The 20,231-nt window shown below is 42.1% G+C and overlaps 1 protein-coding gene across 1 annotated transcript; it reads right to left on the bottom strand.

Moving 5' to 3' along the window:
* Nucleotides 1-274: 274 nt before the first annotated feature.
* Nucleotides 275-18,752, bottom strand: LOC109875800 (piggyBac transposable element-derived protein 4-like). Its single transcript, XM_020468204.2, has 3 exons — nt 18,517-18,752; nt 13,550-13,708; nt 275-2,345 (listed from the first exon to the last, which is right to left on the bottom strand). Exons 1-3 carry the CDS (start codon nt 18,645-18,647, stop codon nt 569-571), a joined length of 2,067 nt encoding a protein of 688 aa, XP_020323793.1. The 5' UTR covers nt 18,648-18,752; the 3' UTR covers nt 275-568.
* Nucleotides 18,753-20,231: the final 1,479 nt, after the last annotated feature.

The following is a 20,231-nucleotide window of genomic DNA, read 5'->3' as shown; positions in this document are numbered from 1 at the left end:
TGGAGAGGTTGGAGTCTGTTTGAATGAGTGTGTGGACAGGTGTCTTTTATACAGGTAACGAGTTCAAACAGGTGCAGTTAATACAGGTAATGAGTGGAGAACAGGACGGCTTCTTAAAGAAAAACTAACAGGTCTGTGAGAACAGAATTCTTAATGGTTGGTAGGTGATCAAATACTTATGTCATGCAATAAAATGCAAATTAATTACTTAAAATCATACAATGTGATTTTCTGGATTTTTAAGATTCTGTCTCTCCCTGTTGAAGTGTACCTATGATAAAAATTACAGACCTCTACATGCTTTGTAAGAAGGAAAAACTGCAAAATCGGCAGTGTATCAAATACTTGCTCTCCCCACTGTATTTAACCTTTCCCTATTGACACATTTTTGGCCTGATATCCATTATTTTGGAAAAACAACACAAAAGTATTACTCCTATCAAAAGTCAAAATAGAAAAAGAGCAGCATTTTGTTTAAATACACTAAAATTTACAATAAGGCACAGATCCAACAGCACTCCTCATCTGCGATGGATAGGATATAGCTGCACAAGTCTTACAGCTTTACTCAAGAGTCCGAAGACTGATACTCAACTGGGGCCATTCCCTCAAGGTTGTGCCAATCATGAAAGCAATTTCTGTCTGGAATGACACAGAGTGGTACGCCACACTCATTGCACTTCCAGGGAGTGTCTTTGGAGTGTCCCGATTTCTTGCAGAGTTCGCAGCGCTTTCGTCCTGCAGAACTTCTCTTGCTTTTGTCTGCCACAGGCTTGATCGGGACAGGTGTATGTCCAGTGTTCGTCGGCTTGGACTGAGTCTCAATGGACACCTCGCAGAGCTGGGCCACGAGCGCTTGTGTGAATTCTTTGTGGGTCATGGGCTGCATCTTGTTCACTTTACACAGATCCTTGTGAATGATGTAGCTGTTAGTAGTCGCTATGTCCACAAAATGGTAGAACAATGTTCGGTACCACTTCATTGTTTTGCGGTGGGCTGAGAAGTAAGTAATCAGTTGGTCAGATAAGTCAACACCTCCCATGTTTTTATTGTATTCTAGAATTGGGGTGGGTACTGGAATTGACTCATGAGACCATTTGCCATCCTTATTCTTGCGTTTCCTTTTTATTGTCTCCCCTCCATACGCTTGATGAATGGTGGTACCCATTGACACTTCCCGGGCATCCTTCCACTTCACAAAGAGCAGGGAGCCCTCCCTTATCCACCGTAAAGATCCTCTTGGGGATTTCTTGGTCAGCGCATTTTCTTCTGATCTTGGGAAGCCCAATCTGCCTTCCCTCATGGTACCACACGCTCCCATTTTCATATCAAATAAGTCCTTGAATAATTTTGGGCTGGAGAAGTAGTTGTCAAGATACACGTGGTAACCTGAGCCAAGAACAGAGGGCCTTACGAGGGACATCACTGAATCGTGACAAATTCCAAAGCCAACGGGAAACGTGTTTTTGCCGATATACACAGCATAGTCCACTGTATAGCCATTGCTGGAGTCAGCTAACACAAAAATCTTAAAGCCAAATTTAGTGGGCTTTGACTTGATATATTCAATCAACCCATTTCTTGCTTTTGATGCCACCATCCGTTCATCTACAGCCAGGTTTCTATGTGGGTGGAAACAGGACATGCAGGCATGACGAATGTCATTCATTAATGGTTTGAGGCGAAATAGCCTATCATATTCAGGAGTGCCCTTTTTCCTGTCATTGACAGCATCCTCATCAGGATCACTCATGTGAATGTTCCATGATATGATTCTGTATCTATCCCTGTTCATCACAGTAGCTGGAAACGGAATTGAGAAGATGGAGTTTGTTATCCAGTAATCACTGATAGCTCTTGTCTTAACCAGAGCAGTAAAGAAGACCAATCCAATGAATTTGTAAAACTCCTTCACAGTTATATCTATCCACTTAAACTTTTTGCCCCTACCAATGTTTCTAGCCGCTTGTCTATTTGTATTGTCGCAGAGGGTTCTGACCGTGACTTTTGTAAAAAACATTTGAAATAAGTCTAACGGTGAGTACATGGCTGAGGGATCTACTTGAGGTCCAGGAGGTCTGCTTGGACAAAATGTCAAAGGTTGAGGACCCTCATCAGGGTGTTCCTCTGTTTTCCATGGCTGATCTGACTCGGTTGTTCTGTGTGGTAAGCGAGAGTTTTTTCTTGGGGTTGAGAGACGTGGTACTTTGGACTTTAATGAGGGTGAGGACGGCACTCTTTTACGTGGAGAATAGGTCTTTGTTGACAAATTCACTGACGGGCTACGCTGTTGGTCTGGATGCAAGGTGCTCAGCAGTGGGGCTTCATCTTCATCCGTTTTAACACTATGAAAATAAACATTAGTAATTATCAATTCAGCAAACATGTTTTGCACAACACTTCTAATTGAGCCACAGCTATGCCATCGGTATTGGACTTCAATTCACTTTAAAACTTGAAGGTTAAAAAGACAAGAACTAGCTACACAGTGCCTATAGAAAGTCTACACCCACTAACTTTTTTCAAATTTTGTTGTCAGTGCCTCAGAGATTCATGAATTGAAATAGGGATTTTTCCCACTTATCTACACACCATACTCCACACTTTTGGCAGCAGTTACAGCTGTGAGTCTGTTGGGAAAGGTCTCTACCAACTTTACACACCTAGATTTGGCAATGTATTATTTTTTACAAAACTGTTCAAGCTCTGTCAAGTTCCTTGTGAGCGTTGATGGACAGCACATTTTCGATTTGATTTAGGTCGGGGCTCTGACTCGGGCACTCATGGACATTTACCTTTTTATTCCTGAGCCACTCCACTAACTTTGGCTGTGTGCTTCGGGTCGTTTTCATGCTGAAAGGTAAACTTCAGCTTTCTTGCTGAGAGCAGCAGGTTTTCCTCAAGGACTTCTCTTGCTCCATTCATTTTCCTGGTGAGTAACATCCCCACAACATGATGCTGCCACCACCATGCTTCACAGTAGGGATGGTGCTGTAAGGCTTTGCATTTTTTTCGCACAAGTTAAATTTTAGTTTAGTCAGACAACAAAACACTCCAGTGTTTTTTGCATAATTCAAATGGTATTCAAAGCTTTCTTGAGTAATGGCTTCTTTCTTGTCACCCTACATGCCAGATTTGTGGGGTGCTTGGGATAATGTTGTCACATGATACACATAAGATGGCGTCGACAGATATGGTAACTCTGCTTCTAGCTCCTAACAACTTTGCAGTATTTAGTTTTGTGTTATTCTTTACAATATTAGCCCAATTTTTTTTGTGTTATCCAAAAGATATTTCCGGCTGTATGTAATATCAGAGCGGCAGTAACTCACCAGCATTACGACTTTTCCGAATTGGATGCTTGGTTCGTACCCCACATGGCAATTTAACTTATTTCAGAGGCTGCTCCAAAATACAGCCGGTGGAGAAGAGGAATTCGGAGTGGCCTTCTAGTCGACTCAAGAGGCGTGCACACTAGGGCTGGAAGATATACAGTTGAAGTCGGAAGTTTACATACACTTAAGTTGGAGTCATTAAAACTTGTTTTTCAACCACTCCACAATTTTTTTGTTAACAAACTATAGTTTTGGCAAGTCGGTTAGGACATCTACTTTAAGCATGACAAGACATTTTTTCCAGCAATTGTTAAGACAGATTATTTCACTGTATCACAATTCCAGTGGGTCAGAAGTTTACTTACACTAAGTTAACAGTGCCTTTAAACAACTTGGAAATTTCCAGAAATGTCATGGCTTTAGAAGGTTCTTATAGGCTAATTAACATAATGAGTCAATTGGAGGTGTACCTGTGGATATATTTCAAGGCCTACCTTCAAACCGTGCGTCTTTTTTTGTAGACCTCCACCAGTCTGGTTCATCCTTGGGAGCAATTTCCAAACACCTGAAGGTACCACGTTCATCTCTACAAACAATCGTACGCAAATAAACACACCATGGGACCATGCAGCCGTCATACAGCTCAGGAAGGAGATACGTTCTGTCTCCTAGAGATGACCGTACTTTGGTGCGAAAAGTGCAAATCAATCCCAGAACAACGGCAAAGGACCTTGTGAAGATGCTGGAGGAAACAGGTACAAAAGTATCTATATCCACAGTAAAACGAGTCCTATATCGACATAACCTGAAAGTCCTCTTGGCAAAGAAGAAGCCACTGCTCAAACCGCCATAAGAAAGCCAGACTATGGTTTGCAACTGCACATGGGGACAAAGATCGTACTTTTTGGGGAAATGTAGAACTGTTTGGCCATAATGACCATCGTTATGTTTGGAGGAAAAAGGGGGAGGCTTGCAAACCGAAGAACACCATCCCAACCGTGAAGCACAGGGGTGGCAGCATCATGTTGTGAGGGTGCTTTGCTGCAGGAGGGACTGGTGCACTTCACAAAATAGATGGCATCATGAGTTGGGAAATTATGTGGATATATTGAAGCAACATCACAAGACATCAGTCAGGAAGTTAAATATTGGTCGCAAATGAGTCTTCCAAATGGACAATGACCCCAAGCATACTTCCAAAGTTGTGGCAAAATGGCATAAGGACAACAAAGTCAAGGTATTGGAGTGGCCATCACAAAGCCCTGACATCAATCCTATTGAAAATTTGTGGGCAGAACTGAAAAAGCGTGTGCGAGCAAGGAAGCCTACAAACCTGACTCAGTTACACCAGCTCTGTCAGGGGGAATGGGCCAAAATTCACCCAACTTATTGTGGGAAGCTTGTGGAAGGCTACCCGAAATGTTTGACCCAAGTTAAACCATTTAAATGCAATGCTACCAAATACTAATTGAGTGTATGTAAACTTCTGAACCACTGGGAATGTGATAAAATAAATCAAAACTGAAATAAATCACTACTATTATTCTGACATTTCACATTCTTAAAATAAAGTGGTGATCCTAACTGACCTAAGAATTTTTACTAGGATTAAATGTCAGAAATTGTGAAAAACTTAGTTCAAATGTACTTGGCTAAGGTGTATGTAAACTTCTGACTTCAACTGTATATCGTGTGACGATAGATGTTTTTCTATTGTTTATTTTGTTGTGTCGCAAATCACACTTTACGGCAATATTTTGTCAACGTGCCGTGTGGAAGGAAATTTGCAACACAAACAAACATGGAGGAGAGTGAACGTGACACAGAGACCGTACCTAAAAGAGGGGCTACTTCGGTCACATGGATGTGGTTTGGGTATGAAAAGTCTGACACGGACCAGAAAACCGTCCTCTGCAAAATATGCCGCAGGTCCAGACAACAGGCTCAAACACCACTAACCTCTTTTACCACCTACGCAAGAGTCATGTGAAACAGTACGGAGAGAGTCTACGGATGAGACCCAAAAAAGTACAGTCAAGTGCTCAAAACAAACCTCCGACTCAGACGTTGCAAGAGGCTTTTGCCCGCGGCACACCATATGGCAAAGAATCACGAAGATAGGAGATAACAGCTGGCGTTACAACTTACATCTGCAAAGACATGGCGGGGGTTACGTGAGTTTGTGCTAACACTCGACCCAAATGTAATAAGAAATAGGCCTTTACACATGGTAATTTTATATAAACTATTTATTCATTGAATTTACAGAAAATTTGTATATCGTGATATGTGCCGTTATCGGGACATGAAATGACCTATATCGGGATATGAGATTTTGGCCATATCGCCCAGCCCTAGCGCACACCATCCACCACTTCTGAGTATATTACTCGCTAATGTTCACTCTCTGGATAATAAAGTAGACGAGCTCAGGGTGAGGATCTCCTTCCAGAGAGACATCAGGGATTGTAACATAGCCATATTTCCGTTAAACAGAAATAACAGAAAATATGAAACAGAAATATGAAATAGAAATATGAAACATCGGGATATACTGTCCCCATCCATTCAGCCAGCTGGATTCTCTGTATATTGTGCAGACAGGAATAAAGAACTCACCGGAAAGAAGAAAGGCAGGGGGTGTATGTTTCATGATTAACTACTCATGGTGTGTTTGTGACAACATACAGTCCTTTTGTTCACCCGACCTAGAATACCTCACAATCAAATGCCGACCGTATTACCTCCCAAGAGAATTATCTTTGGTTATAGTCACAGCCGTGTATATTCCCCCTCAAGCTGATACCACAACAGCCCTCAAAGAACTCCACTGGACTTTATGCAAACTGAAAACCACATATCCTGAGGCCGCATTTATTGTAGCTGGAGAATTTTAAAAAGCAAATTTGAGGAAAACACTACCGAAGTTCTATCAACACATTGACTGTAGTATTCGCTCTGTAAAAACACTGCTACTCAACTTTTCGAAATGCCTACAAGGCCTTCCCCCGTCCTCCATTTGGCAAATCTGATCACGACTCCATTTTACTCCTCCCTTCCTATAGGCAGAAACGCAGAGGAAGTACCCATGCTAAAGGTATTTTCAACACTGGTCTGACCAATCGGAATCCATGCTTCAAGATTGTTTTGATCACGTGGACTGGGATATGTTCCGGGTAGCCTCTGAGAATAACATTGACAGATACACAGATACAGTGACTGAGTTCATCAGAAAGTGTATAGGTGATTGGGTACAATGTGACTATTAGAACCTACCCAAACCAGAAACCATGGATAGATGGCAGCATTCGCGTAAAACTGAAAGGACAAACCACCGCATTTAACCATGTTAAGGTGACTGGGAATAAGGCCGAATACAAACAGTGTAGTTATTCCCTCCGTAAGGCAATCAAACAGGCAAAACGTTAGTACAGAGACAAAGTGGAGTCGCAATTCAACGGCTCAGACACGAGACATATGTGGCAGGGTCTACAGACAATCACGGACTACAAAGGGGAAACCAGCCATGTTGCGGACACTGACGTCTTGCTTCCGGAAAAGCTAAACACCTTCGCCCGCTATGAGGATAACGCCGTGCAACCGCCCGCTAACAAGGACTGTGGGCTCTCCTTCTCAGTGGTCGACGTGAGTAAGACATTTAAGCGTATTTACCCTCGCAAGGCTGCCGGCCCAGACGGCATCCCTAGCCTCGTCTTCAGAGCATGTGCAGACCAGCTGGCTGGAGTGTTTACTAGTGATGCATGACATATCGGTGAACATATCGGAATCGGACGATATTAGCTAAAAATGCCAACATCGGTATCGGCCCGATGTCTAGTTTAACGCTGATGTGAAACACCGATGTCAAAGCTGACATGCATGACTAATGACGCCGCGTAAAATGTAGCGCTACACATGCAACACAGCATTCCTATCCTAGCCCACAATGTTTTCTGTGTGGATCGAGCAGTCAACAAGTAGAGCAGTCATTTAAAAGAGTAAGAAAATGTAATCAAGACAACTCAAAGGTGAAATCCATTAATGGCAAAATAATGGAAATCATTGCCCTTGACAATCAACCATTCTCTGTCATGGGTGATGTTGGCTTTAGCGACTGGTCGAGCACAGGTACACACTAACATTACCAAATGCACTATTGTTCAGATGTTGCCCTACAGGAGTTACACAGTAATAGCGTCACTGCTATTAGCTTCACGTCATACTATGGAACGCAGTTTGGATCTTTGCGTGTCAAAAAAGATCACCATTTGACGCGATAAATACGCATTTAAATTTGACATATAAAATACACAGTTCTATTATAGAATGTTGTGTGTGTCTGAATTTGCACGTGCAAGCCAAACGCCACCACTAATATCAGTACCACTGTCAAAGCTGTACAAAAAGAGTCTACAAACAAGCAAACACCGGCCATGAGCTATGTGTTTACAATACCGTGTTGGTAATAAATCATTATTTGTTCGACTGCAATTTCTGGGGTAGCTTACTAGCTTTAGCTTGGTACCTAGATAGCACCAATACAACCAGACTGAAAACAATGACCAGTAGAAACTGCAGTCATTTTCACTATTCTTAGCAATCCTTTTAAGTATTAGCTAGGTAGTCACTTGTTGTTCGCCTTTTGAAATTGAACAGCCAGCTACTTAACCCTGTTGCCCAAAGCTAACGTTATAAGCGACCAGCTAGCTTAATCTGGCTAGTGAGGCTCGACCTGACCGGGTTATGTGTTGTGAAGCTAGCCAATAAGGATTAGGCACAATAGTGAAATTTGCAGTTTGCCTTTAAAATAAAAGTACCTATTTGAAAGTGATGCAGAAGGTTACAATTGTTGGACTCACACCATATTTTGACTAGATAATGTTAAACAGGGTTGGGATGTGAAGCAATGAAATGGGGTATCAGTCTACTTGGTGACACCCACAGAACACAACTGTGAAGAGTTTACGCAAATATTAGAGTTGTAGCTCTTATCGTGGGACTGTGACTGTGTGAAATCAGCTCCCCAGTTAGCCTTTTGTGTGTATTGACATTCATATTGCACTGTACAGCTTTGCCTAAGGATTGGGGATCAATGAAATGGGGTATCAGTCTACTCAAGAGCCAATATATTTTTTCCTCTTCAGAGTTATCAGACTCCAAAACATCCATGCAGTATTGTTTTTCCTCAGGAATAGTGTTCAATACACATAGGTTGACAATAAATGTGGCTCAATTCACAGTTGTTTCATAGTCCCGCAATAACAGCTACATTGCTAATGTTCCTGGTGTCACTGAGTAGACTGTCATTGATCCACAATCCATAGGTAAGGCTGGAGCAGTGAAATAAGTATGCCCCCAGTGCAATTCTAAAGTATAATAAATCCTTATTGTGGCTAGCTTCAGATAGATGGGTCCCGCCACCATTTATCAAATAAGAACTGTCTTATAAATTAGGGTTAATTTTAGATGATGACACCTACTGAAACAGATGTCATTTTGCTATGTTTTTTGGGAAGAACATTGTTTGCATCCATGAGCTAGCTAGCTTTTATTTAAATGATCAGCACTGTAGGTGTGCGAGACAACATTACCAGCATCAAAGCATACGTATCGATGAATTGTTGTGACAAATGAAACACGTAATTGTGTAATCAATGTGTAATAACTACATAAAAAAATATTGAACACGTTCAATTATTATGTGACGTGCAGTCATATTCAGGTCTTGATTGGTCAATAGGCTTATTTGACATGACAAAGTGTTATTTGACGTGTATATTTTTTGACAAATCAAAGACCCAAACGGCGTTCCATAGAAATCCTGGTTGAGAATGAAATGACTGAACAACGAAACAGCACAGCAAATACGTGAAAGAAATAGGTTTTGATTATGTTTTACTGGTAATGGGGACATATGTAAATGCCAACAAAATAACTTTTTGGTCAGTGTGGCGTGTGTAACCTTTATTTAACTAGGCAAGTCAGTTAAGAACAAATTCATATTTACAATGACGTCCTACACCGGACGCCGCCGGGCCAATTGAGCGCTGTCCTATGGGACTCCCAATCACGGCCGGATGTGATACAGCCTGGATTCTAGCCAGAGACTGTAGTGATGCCTCTTGCACTAAGATGCAGTGCCTTAGACCACTGCGTCCATGTATGTGTTTTAACTATTTAACTGTACTAGAATGTATAAAAAGGCTGCTAAAATGTTAAATATAGGTTATCGGCACCATTTTTTGGGGGCAAGAAAAATATTGGATATAGTGTTGGATATAGTGTTTACGGACATATTCAATCTCTGCCTATCCCAGTCTGCTGTCCCCACTTACTTCAAGATGTCCACCATTGTTCCTGTACCCAAGAAAGCAAAGGTAACTGAACTAAATGACTATTGCCCCATAGCACTCACTTATGTCATCATGAAGTGCTTTGAGAGGCTAGTTAAGGATCATATCACCTCTACCATACACCCTAGACCCATTTCAATTTGCTTACCGCCCCAATAGAGCCACAGACGATGCAATCGCCATCGCACTGGACAAGAGGAATACCTATGTAAGAATGCTGTTCATTAACTATAGCTCAGCATTCAACACCAAAGTATCCTCCAAGCTCATTATTATGCTCCAGGCCCTGGGTCTGAAACCTGCCCTGTGCAACTGGGTCCTGGACTTCCAAATGGGCCACCCCCAGGTGGTGAAGGTAGGAAACAACGCCTCCACTTCGCTGATCCTCAACACAGGGGCCCCACAAGGGTGTGTGATCAGCCCCCTCCTGTACTCCCTGTTCACCCATGACTGCGTGGCCACGCACGCCTCCAACTCAATCAAGTTTGCAGACGACACAAAAGTAGTAGGCCTGATTACCAACAATGACGAGACAGCCTACAGGGAGGAGGTGAGGGCCCTGGCAGAGTGGGGCAAGGAAAATAACCTCTCAACGTCAACAAGACAAAGGAGCTGATCGTGGACTTCAGGAAACAGCAGAGGGAGCACGCCCCTATCCACATCAACGGGACCGCAGTGGAGAAGGTGGAAAGCTTCAAGTTCCTCTGCGTACACGTCACTGACGATCTGAAATGGTCCGCCCACACAGACAGTGTGGTGAAGATGATGCAACAGCACCTCTACAAATCACGAGGTTGAAGAAATTTGGCTTGGCCCCTAAAACTTTTACAGATGCACAATTGATAGCATCCTGTCAGGCTGAATCACCGCCTGGTACGGCAACTGCACCACCCGCAACGGATGGTACAGTTTGCCCAACGCATCACCAGGGGCAAACTACCTGTCCTCCAGGACACCTACAGCACCAGATGTCACAGGAAGGCCAAAAAGATCATCAAGGACATCAACCACCCGAGCCACAGCCTGTTCACCCCGCTATCATCCAGAAGGTGAGGTTAGTACAGATGCATCAAAGCTGGGACCGAGAGACTGAAAAACAGCTTCTATCTCAAGGCCATCAGACTGTTAAACAGCCTTCACTTGCCAGCTTCTACCCGGTTATGCAACCCTTTACCTTAGAGGCTGCTGCCCTATATACATAGAGTTGGAATCACTGGCCACTTTAATAATGGAACAATAGTCACTTTAATATGTTTACGTACTGCTTTACTCGTCTCATATGTATATACTGTATTCTATTCTACTGTATTTTAGTCAATGCCACTGGCATTGCTCAATATAATATTTATATATTTCATAATTCCATGTGTGTGTATTGTTACATACTACTGCACTATCGGAGCTAAGAAAACAAGCATTTCGCTACACCCGCAATAACATCTGCTAAATACATGTATGTGACCAACAAAATTTGATTTGACATGCACACTGTGACCAATCTTGGCCATAAAAGCCTGAAGCTCTTATAAAGTTGCCGTTGGACTCTTGGTAGTCTATCTGATCAGTTTCCTACTTGCTCTGTCATCCAGTTTGGAGGCATGGCCTGATCTACGCAGGGTCTTGGTGGTTCCATACACCTTCCATTTTTCCATTTATTAATAATCGTTTTGACCGTGCTCCAAGTGATATTCAAGGAACCTGTGCCTTTCCACCACTTTGTCCTGGAGTTCTATTAAAAGCTCCTTGGTGCTCATGGTTGACTGTTTTGCAATTCACCTACCCAGCAGAAAGAACATACAGGAACTGCTCAAATAATGTGAATCACTACAATTTAACACAGTTGTAGGCCAATTAACTTGGTGTGCGATTTATTATTTTTTTACTATTTTAATGTATTTTAATTCCAGGCTATTAGGCAACAAACGGTGAAATGTTGAATGGGGGTGTAGACTTTCTATAGGCATATTGGCTCTAAGACATCTAAGGCTGAATATGGCCTCAGATTTGTTAGGCTTCATTTACACAGGCAGGCCAATTCAGATTTTTGGTTGTAAGTGCTGAGAATAGACATTTTACTCCTACTCTTATGGGTAAAAATAAAAACTATGCATGAAGTCTCTTTAGTCATAAGAGTCACACCTAGTCTACAGATACAGTGCCTTGCGAAAGTATTCGGCCCCCTTGAACTTTGCGACCTTTTGCCACATTTCAGGCTTCAAACAAAGATATAAAACTGTATTCTTTGGTGAAGAATCAACAACAAGTGGGACACAATCATGAAGTGGAATGACATTTATTGGATATTTCAAACTTTTTTAACAAATCAAAAACTGAAAAATTGGGCGTGCAAAATTATTCAGCCCCCTTAAGTTAATACTTTGTAGCGCCACCTTTTGCTGCGATTACAGCTGTAAGTCGCTTGGGGTATGTCTCTATCAGTTTTGCACATCGAGAGACTGACATTTTTTCCCATTCCTCCTTGCAAAACAGCTCGAGCTCAGTGAGGTTGGATGGAGAGCATTTGTGAACAGCAGTTTTCAGTTCTTTCCACAGATTCTCGATTGGATTCAGGTCTGGACTTTGACTTGGCCATTCTAACACCTGGATATGTTTATTTTTGAACCATTCCATTGTAGATTTTGCTTTATGTTTTGGATCATTGTCTTGTTGGAAGACAAATCTCCGTCCCAGTCTCAGGTCTTTTGCAGACTCCATCAGGTTCTCTTCCAGAATGGTCCTGTATTTGGCTCCATCCATCTTCCCATCAATTTTAACCATCTTCCCTGTCCCTGCTGAAGAAAAGCAGGCCCAAACCATGATGCTGCCACCACCATGTTTGACAGTGGGGATGGTGTGTTCACGGTGATGAGCTGTGTTGCTTTTACGCCAAACATAACGTTTTGCATTGTTGCCAAAAAGTTCAATTTTGGTTTCATTTGACCAGAGCACCTTCTTCCACATGTTTGGTGTGTCTCCCAGGTGGCTTGTGGCAAACTTTAAACAACACTTTTTATGGATATCTTTAAGAAATGGCTTTCTTCTTGCCACTCTTCCATAAAGGCCAGATTTGTGCAATATACGACTGATTGTTGTCCTATGGACAGAGTCTCCCACCTCAGCTGTAGATCTCTGCAGTTCATCCAGAGTGATCATGGGCCTCTTGGCTGCATCTCTGATCAGTCTTCTCCTTGTATGAGCTGAAAGTTTAGAGGGACGGCCAGGTCTTGGTAGATTTGCAGTGGTCTGATACTCCTTCCATTTCAATATTATCGCTTGCACAGTGCTCCTTGGGATGTTTAAAGCTTGGGAAATCTTTTTTTGTATCTAAATCCGGCTTCAAACTTCTTCACAACAGTATCTCGGACCTGCCTGGTGTGTTCCTTGTTCTTCATGATGCTCTCTGCGCTTTTAACGGACCTCTGAGACTATCACAGTGCAGGTGCATTTATATGGAGACTTGATTACACACAGGTGGATTGTATTTATCATCATTAGTCATTTAGGTCAACATTGGATCATTCAGAGATCCTCACTGAACTTCTGGAGAGAGTTTGCTGCACTGAAAGTAAAGGGGCTGAATAATTTTGCACGCCCATGTCGTTCCACTTCATGATTGTGTCCCACTTGTTGTTGATTCTTCACAAAAAAATACAGTTTTATATCTTTATGTTTGAAGCCTGAAATGTGGCAAAAGGTCGCAAAGTTCAAGGGGGCCGAATACTTTCGCAAGGCACTGTACTTAACAAGTTAAGAGTTACCAGCAGGTGTCTTGATAATAGAAAAATACAGCGGGTTAAATATCGATGACTGCAGCTAAGTGACTAGCGGAAACCCTGATGGATTATGAAAGTTGGTAAATACCTTGATGTCCTTGTTGACTGTGAACCTTTGCATGGTAACCATGGTTCTTCTGGAGAATCAGAACACTTTACCCCGCTCTCAGATTGGCTCTCTTTCCTTGGTGTGACTCTGGGTGGTGTGTCGCCTGCTGATTCATTTGAGTCCTCTTCCCAATCAAGACTATGAAGATAAATATGAACATGTTTACAATAATGCAATTCACTGAGTCAACACTATTACTTAGGACTAGACAACAGAACACAATTAATTTACCATCTCCTACTGCTGTCATCTACATTGTTCAACAATCACACATCAACATTTCATGTCAATTCAATGTGGCCGACACCCACCGTCTAAGATCAATCTGTTAGGTTTACAAACTGAGGAATATGCCTGTCAAATACTTATTTATTTATTTTTTTAAATAAAAGAATTCTGAGAAATGAGAATTAATTTTCAAGTGTCATTTTGATTTCAGATCTTTTTAATGGAGTGGCTGCCGATCCGACTTTTCCAGACCTTTCCTCCCGACTGCTAAAGCTCCCGAAGCCTCTGCGCATGTGCAGGATCCTTTACTCCACTAGGCAAAATATGTGCTTTGCTTTAAACTAGACAATGCTACTGTTTATTAACATCATCTGGTTGATATGCAGATGCTGCATGTTTCACCAGAAAAATTTGAATAATCGTAATTCACGAATCGCAATTGAATGAGAGAAATGAGAGAGATTCTCTATGGAAAGCGCAGAGAATATGCGCTAAGTAGAGAATCCTGCACATGCGCAAAAGCCCCAGCCGCCGGGAAGCGGGGTCCAGAAAAGTCAGATCCGCAGTCTGTCTTCTTTTAAACGGGGCTCCTGAGTGGCGTAGCGGTTTAAGGCACTGCATCTCAGCACTAGAGGCGTCACTACAGACCCTGGTTAAATTCCAGGCTGTATCACAACCGGCCATGATTGGGTGTCCCATTGGGCGTAAAAAAAGAATACAGACTCCAGCGATGTTTTTACTTTTCCTGTTGAAAAGCGATATTCCAGGTATAAATACACTAAAGTACAAAACATATATTTGAGCAAAATATACACTAACGTTCAAAAGTTTGGGGTCACTTAGAAATATCCTTGTTTTTTAAAGAAAAGCAAAAAAGAAATTCATTGAAATAACATCAAATTGATCAGAAATACAGTGTAGACATTGTTAATGTTGTAAATGACTATTGTAGATGGAAACGGCAGATTTTTTATGGAATATCTACATAGGCGTACAGAGGTCCATTATCAGCAACCATCACTCCTGTGTTCCAATGGCATCACAGAGTCACCTCTTCACTGTTGACGTTGAGACCGGTGTTTCGCGGGTACTATTAATTACAAAATTATTATAGTACTGTGCAGTATCGAAGAGCCCTCACTGCTGCTCGTTCATCCTATTTTTCCAACTTAATTGAGGAAAATAAGAACAATCCTAAATGTATTTTTGATACTATCGCAAAGCTAACTAAAAAGCAGCATTCCCCAAGACAGGATGCCTTTCACTTCAGCAGTGATAAATTCATCAACTTCTTTGAAGAAAAGATCATGATCATTAGAAAGCTAATTACGGACTCCTCTTTAAATCTGTGTATTTCTCCAAAGCTCAGTAGTCCTGAGTCTGCACAACTCTGCCAGGACCTAGGATCAAGGGAGTTTTAGTACTAGATCTCTTGACACAATGATGAAAATAATCATGGCCTCTAAACCTTCAAGCTGCATACTGGACCCTATTCCAACTAAACTACTGAAAGAGCTGCTTCCTGTGCTTGGCCCTCCTATGTTGAACATAACCCCCAGATGTATACCAAACTCACTAAAAGTGGAAGTAATAAAGCCTCTCTTGAAAAAGCCAAACCTTGACCCAGAAAATATATTTTTTAAACTATCGGCCTATATCAAATCTCCCATTCCTCTCAAAAAAAATGGAAAAAGCTGTTGCGCAGCAACTCACTGCCTTCGTGAAGACAAACAATATATACGAAACACTTCAGTCTGGTTTTAGACCCCATCATAGCACTGAGGCTGCACTTGAAGGTGTTAAATGACCTTTTAATGGAGTCAGACCGAGGCTCTGCATCTGTCCTTGTGCTCCAAGACCTTAGTGCTGCTTTTGATACCATCGATCACCACATTCTTTTGGAGAGATTGGAAACCCAAATTGGTCTACACGGACAAGTTCTGGCCTGGTTTAGATCTTATTTGTAAGATATCGGTTTGTCTCTGTAGATGGTTTATCCTCTGACAAATCAACTGTAAATTTCGGTGTTCCTCAAGGCTCTGTTTTAGGACCCCTATTGTTTTCCCTATATATTGTACCTCTTGGTGATGTCATTCAGAAACATAATGTTAACTTTCACAGCTATGCGGATGACACACAGCTGTACATTTTGATGAAACATGGTGAAGCCCCAAAATTGCCCTCCCTGGAAGCCTGTGTTTCAGACATAAGAACGTGGATGGCGGCAAATGTTTTACTTTTAAACTCAGACAATATGCAAGTTCTAGGTCCCAAGAAACAAAGAGATCTTCTGTTGAATCTGACAATTAATCTTGATGGTTGTACAGTCGTCTCAAATAAAACTGAACGACCTTTGCGTTACTCTGGACCCTAAACTCTCTTTTGACGAAAATATCAACTGTTTCAAGGACAGCTTTTTTTCCCCATCTACGTAACAATGCAAAAATCTGAAACTTTCTGTCCAGAAATTATGCAGAAAAATGTATCCATGCTTTTGTCACTAATAGGTTAGACTACTGCAATGCTCTACTTTCCGGCTACCCGGATAAAGCTCTAAATAAACCTCAGTTAGTGCTAAACACGGCTGCTAGAATCTTGACTAGAACCAAAAAAATGTTATCATATTACTCCAGTGCTAGTCTCTCCACACTGGCTTCCTGTTAAGGCAAGGGCTGATTTCAAGGTTCTACTGCTAACCTACAAAGCATTACATGGGCTTACTCCTACCCATTTTTCAAATTCTTGTCCTGCCGTACATACCTACACGTACACTACGGTCACAAGACGCAGGCCTCCTTACTGTCCCTAGAATTTCTAAGCAAACAGCTGGAGGCAGGGCTTTCTCCTATAGAGCTCCATTTTTATGGAATGGTCTGCCTATCCATGTGAAAGATGCAGACTCGGTCTCGACCTTTCAAGTCTTTATTGAAGACTCATATCTTCAATAGGTCCTATGAATGATATCCCTCTAGTGGTGTGGGGGCTGTGCTTTGGCAAAGTGGGTGGGGTTATACCAAAGTGGGTGAGGTTTGGCCCTGTCCGTGGGTATGATCGGACGGGGCCACAGTGTCTCCCAACCCCTCCTGTCTCAGCCTCCAGGATTTATGCTGCAATAGTTTAAGTGTCGGGGGGCTAGGGTCAGTCTGTTTTTTTTCTGGAGTATTTCTCCTGTCTTATCCGGTGTCCTGTGTGAATTTAAGTACACTCTCTCTAATTGTTTCTTTCTTTCTCTGAGGACCTGAGCCCTCGGACCATGCCTCAGGACTACCTGGCCTGATGACTCCTTGCTGTCCCCAGTCCACCTGGTTGTGCTGCTGCTCCAGTTTCAACTGTTCTGCCTGCGGCTATGGAACCTTAGCCTGTTCACCGGACATGCTACCTGTCCCAGACCTGCTGTTTTCAACTCTCTAGAGACAGCAGGAGCGGTAGAGATAATCTGAATGATCAGCTATGAAAAGCCAACTGACATTTACTCCTGAGGTGCTGACCTGTTGCACCCTCTACAACCACTGTGATTATTATTATTTGACCCTGCTGGTCACCTATGAACATCTTGGCCATGTTCTGTTATAATCTCCACCCGGCACAGCCAGAAGAGGACTGGCCGCCCCTCATAGCCTGGTTCCTCTCTAGGTTTCTTCCTAGATTCCGGCCTTTCTAGGGAGTTTTTCCTAGCCACCGTGCTTCTACACCTGCATTGCGTGCTGTTTTTTACCTTTATTTAACCAGGCAAGTCAGTTAAGAACAAATTCTTATTTTCAATGACGGCCAAGGAACAGTGGGTTAACTGCCTGTTCAGGGGCAGAACGACAGATTTGTACCTTGTGTTGCAACCTTCCGGTTACTAGTCCAACGCTCTAACCACCACTAGGCTGGGTTTCTGTACAGCACTTTGTGACATCAGCTGATGTAAGAAGAGCTTTATAAATACATTTGATTTATTGATTGAATGGGAAGGCGTTTGCAAAATTCCTGCATAATTGCAGACCATCCTTTAGTGACAATGCAAAAAAAACATTGTCTGACAAATTAACACTAACATTACCAAGCTATACATATAGCTATACACACAACGACTCAAACAGAAATGGTTGACTGTTGGAATTCTTTCTCCTGGTCTTCCAAGGGAAGCACATCTCCCTTGGATGTACAGTACCAGCAAAAGATTGGACACACCTACTCAAGATGGTTTGTCGTTTCCAATGTGAACAAATTCATCCTAGTGGGCAGAACAGGCAAGGAGGTGGGCAGACAGGCAAGGAGGTGGGCAGAGTCAAGCAAGGAGGTGGGCAGAGTCAAGCACGAGCTAGCGAGATCCTATTGGCGCGTTCTAACAAACGTTTGCATATTTCTGTTAGGGAACGCCTACTTTGAAGTGTGCAATAACTCAATTTGCCATTGCGCGACACTAAACAACGGGTCAAATCTACCAAATTTAGTCCACACTGTTCGTAACAGATTATAGTTTTGGGAACAGAAAGCTGTATTGGCATCAAATGTTTAATCGATTAGAAAATGTGCAGAATTTCGGCGGCCTTATTGATTTTCCCACTGGCTTCCAGTGGAAATTGCGAAGCATATGCTTTTACATGTATAGATCGGGTAAAATATCTTATTATTCTATCTGTGGTAAAATGGTTCTAGCGGATTCGGTGAGATTTCGGCCGGTGTGTTGACTGGGTACAGTATGCGCTCTGGGAGTGATTATTCCTACTTACGCGTCCTCGTGTGGATCCACTCCCTCCTGATAGTCGAAGCTGAAGTCTTCGTCTGCAAGGTAACTATCATCAGACCAATTGCTTCCCCCCTCGCTGCTATCGAAGTCCTCCATCTCGGTGTCGCTTTCCATAATATAATCAATCAATTTCAGCTATATTGTTGTGGCCAGAGCTACGGTCTAAAACGTAGTCACAAATTCTCTGCAACTACACTATCACGTTAACGTGCAGCTTCTTCTTCGCGTGAGTTTTAGGCAGACGACACGGCTTCTTCTATGATATAATGGTAGTCCGCAAACAAGGCGCATGCCGACACCTACTGTGCTGGAGTGTGGGGTCAATCACGGTTTACAACATTTCTAAATCCTCCTACCTAACTCAGAAGTATAAAATAAAAAACAGCCCTACTAACTTCTAATAGACCCTCCCCCAAATCCCTTCCAACCTCAATGACCCTACACTTCAATCTTTCCCTCTCTTCAACACACTTACAACAATATAGCACATGCTCCACTGTTTCAATCCACCATACACTCCAGACAAAACACATTAACATGCTTGCCAACCAGATATAATAACGAGTTTAATGTACAATGTCCTAATCAAGCAAACACCACCTCTTCCTTCCTAATCGGACCTTTGAATATTGGTTCACCGACCTTTCTTTGGAGGGCATACAAATGCCTGCCTTTGGGCTCAGAGTCCCATCTCTTCTGCCACACATCTATCAAAATGGCTCTGATCTTACATTTGGCCTCACTTCAACCCAGTGGAACATTCATGTAAATTATATCTTGTTTCAAAGCTATTTTGTCCAAATGGTCTACAACTTCATTCCCTTCCACACCCGAATGTGCTGGGACCCAGCACAATCTCACTACTACACCCAGTCTCTCAATTCTCTATAATAACATGAATACCTCCAATAGTAGATCAATCCTATTAGATTTACCAGATGATAAACTATTCAAATATGACAGAGAATCTGAGCATACTATAATTCCAACATGTTGTACATCCTCTACCCACTGGAGGGCAACTATTATCACCAACAGTTCAACTGAGTATACTGAAAGTAGTCTTCTACATATATTAACATCAAATCAAGGAATGTAAATGACTGCTCTTATGCGCCCACTATCTGGAAAAGCAGTAAAAAAACATAACTTCTACCAATGTAATTGTCAACCTGTTTCCCTATATCACTGACTTCTGACCTATCTTTATTTTTGTCTACCGAGGTTAGATCAACAACAGGATCTGGGAGTAACCATGGAGGAACGTCCCCTATCACCACAGAAGGGCCATCTTCCAACTCCCTCAAACCACTTCTCATCAGCAAGCTTTCCAACTGTCCAACCAAAACCACTGCTTTGCCTACTAGTATATTCCCAACAGTCATCTAGAACAGTAGCAGTGGGATGCACAACCTCACAGCCTTTCAACCTAACCCAATAAGCTAATGACAATGTTTTTATGCCGTACAGTACCAGTTAAAAGTTTGGACACACCCACTCATTCCAGGGTTTTTCTTTATTTTCTACATTGTAGATTAATAGTTAAGACATCAAAGCTATGAAATAACACATATGCAATCATGTAGTAACCAAAAAAGTGTTAAATAAATCTAAATATATTTTATATTTGAGTTTTTTCAAAGTAGCTATCCTTTGCTTTGATGACAGCTTTGCACACTTTTGGCATCCTACAATGTA

This window comes from Oncorhynchus kisutch, linkage group LG14, assembly GCF_002021735.2.
Source record: "Oncorhynchus kisutch isolate 150728-3 linkage group LG14, Okis_V2, whole genome shotgun sequence".
Lineage (NCBI taxonomy): Eukaryota > Metazoa > Chordata > Actinopteri > Salmoniformes > Salmonidae > Oncorhynchus > Oncorhynchus kisutch.
The sequence above is the reverse complement of the archived record's forward strand: the minus strand, read 5'-3'. Positions and strand labels throughout refer to the sequence as shown.